Source organism: Rhincodon typus, chromosome 47 (assembly GCF_021869965.1).
Source record: "Rhincodon typus isolate 14 chromosome 47, sRhiTyp1.1, whole genome shotgun sequence".
Classification (NCBI taxonomy): Eukaryota; Metazoa; Chordata; class Chondrichthyes; order Orectolobiformes; family Rhincodontidae; genus Rhincodon; species Rhincodon typus.
This window is the reverse complement of record NC_063378.1, coordinates 7,119,906-7,121,017: the sequence shown is the minus strand read 5'-3', so window position 1 is coordinate 7,121,017 and position 1,112 is coordinate 7,119,906. Positions and strand designations below refer to the sequence as shown.

General features: G+C 53.7%; 1 protein-coding gene across 1 annotated transcript in view; it reads right to left on the bottom strand.

Annotated features, from left to right (window-relative positions):
* Positions 1–787, bottom strand: part of xrcc1 (X-ray repair complementing defective repair in Chinese hamster cells 1) — a 20,104-nt gene extending 19,317 nt beyond the window's left edge. The window contains exon 1 of the mRNA XM_048620585.1: positions 430–787. Coding sequence (XP_048476542.1) covers positions 430–510 — 81 coding nt within the window. The 5' untranslated portion in view covers positions 511–787. The remainder of the gene's footprint in view (positions 1–429) is intronic.
* Between the last annotated feature and the right edge of the window lie 325 nt (positions 788–1,112).

Genomic DNA, 1,112 nt, shown 5'->3' with positions numbered 1-1,112 from the left:
GACCCTCCCACAGTGCCCACTCCCTCAACACTGACCCTCCCACAGTGCCCACTCCCTCAGCACTGACGCTCCGACAGCGCAGCGCTCCCTCACTTCCCAGAATGGCTGGACAGCCATTCACCCTAACGCATGAATACTAGCCCTCATAGGAAATGCTATCTTTCAACCCGCGGGCAGCACCCTTTCGGAAGGTCGTGCCCGCTTCACCATTTCGGAGGTGGATTTACACAGAAGAAAGCGAGGTATTGAACACTGTGGTCTCTTAGAGGGGCAGCCCTACCAGCGCCAACACCACCCAAAGGGGACGAGGGACAGGCATCGTCCTGGAGGTGCCAATTGAACAGGGAATGATACAAGAGCATTAAAAGCCATCCCAAAGGTCAACAACTTGCCTCACGAACATTGACCAAGAGGCTGAAGTGAGGGGGCTGCTGGGTAATGGATGGAGGTTATGCTCACCGTGTCTTCACTGCTGCACGACACGACATGTTGGAGCTTGATCTCGGGCATCCTGCAAATGGGTGTGAGGGGGAGAATAGAAATGGCAAAAAGAAAATGCGACTGTGCGGACTTTTTTTGATGGAACAGTCAAAACAAAAAAAATCTCAGAATCGCAATTGAAACCCCTCGGGGGTGACAGAGGGCGATATTTAACAGGGGGTTCTCCTCATGGATCGGCGCGACAACGATGAAAACGTCTCTTAAGTAAGGTTTAAAAAGTTAGGGGTCTCTTCCATTTTTTTCCCCCTCTTCCCTCCGCGGGCGCGCGCTCCCCGTTCCACTTCCGGGTCACACTCTCCGCCCTCGACGGAAAACTCATTTCGAATTTAAATGGCGTTCAAAAAAACAACCTGAACCATATCCCTGCCCCTGTCAGCGCAGAGGGAGTCTCAAGGCACAATGAGGGACATTTTTTACTTTTGGCTATTTCCTTCTTGGGAAAGGGCGGCGCCAGGATGGCAAAGGTCAAGGGTCAGACCAAAGGTACGTGAGACAGGATAGGCCGCCGCCATCTTTGTGACTGGCAGACTCCCCCCGCCAAATCGATGCGCTGGGGAGTGAGGAGAGAGATGGGGTGGGGGGAGAATGGGAGAGAGATGGGGTGGGGGTGG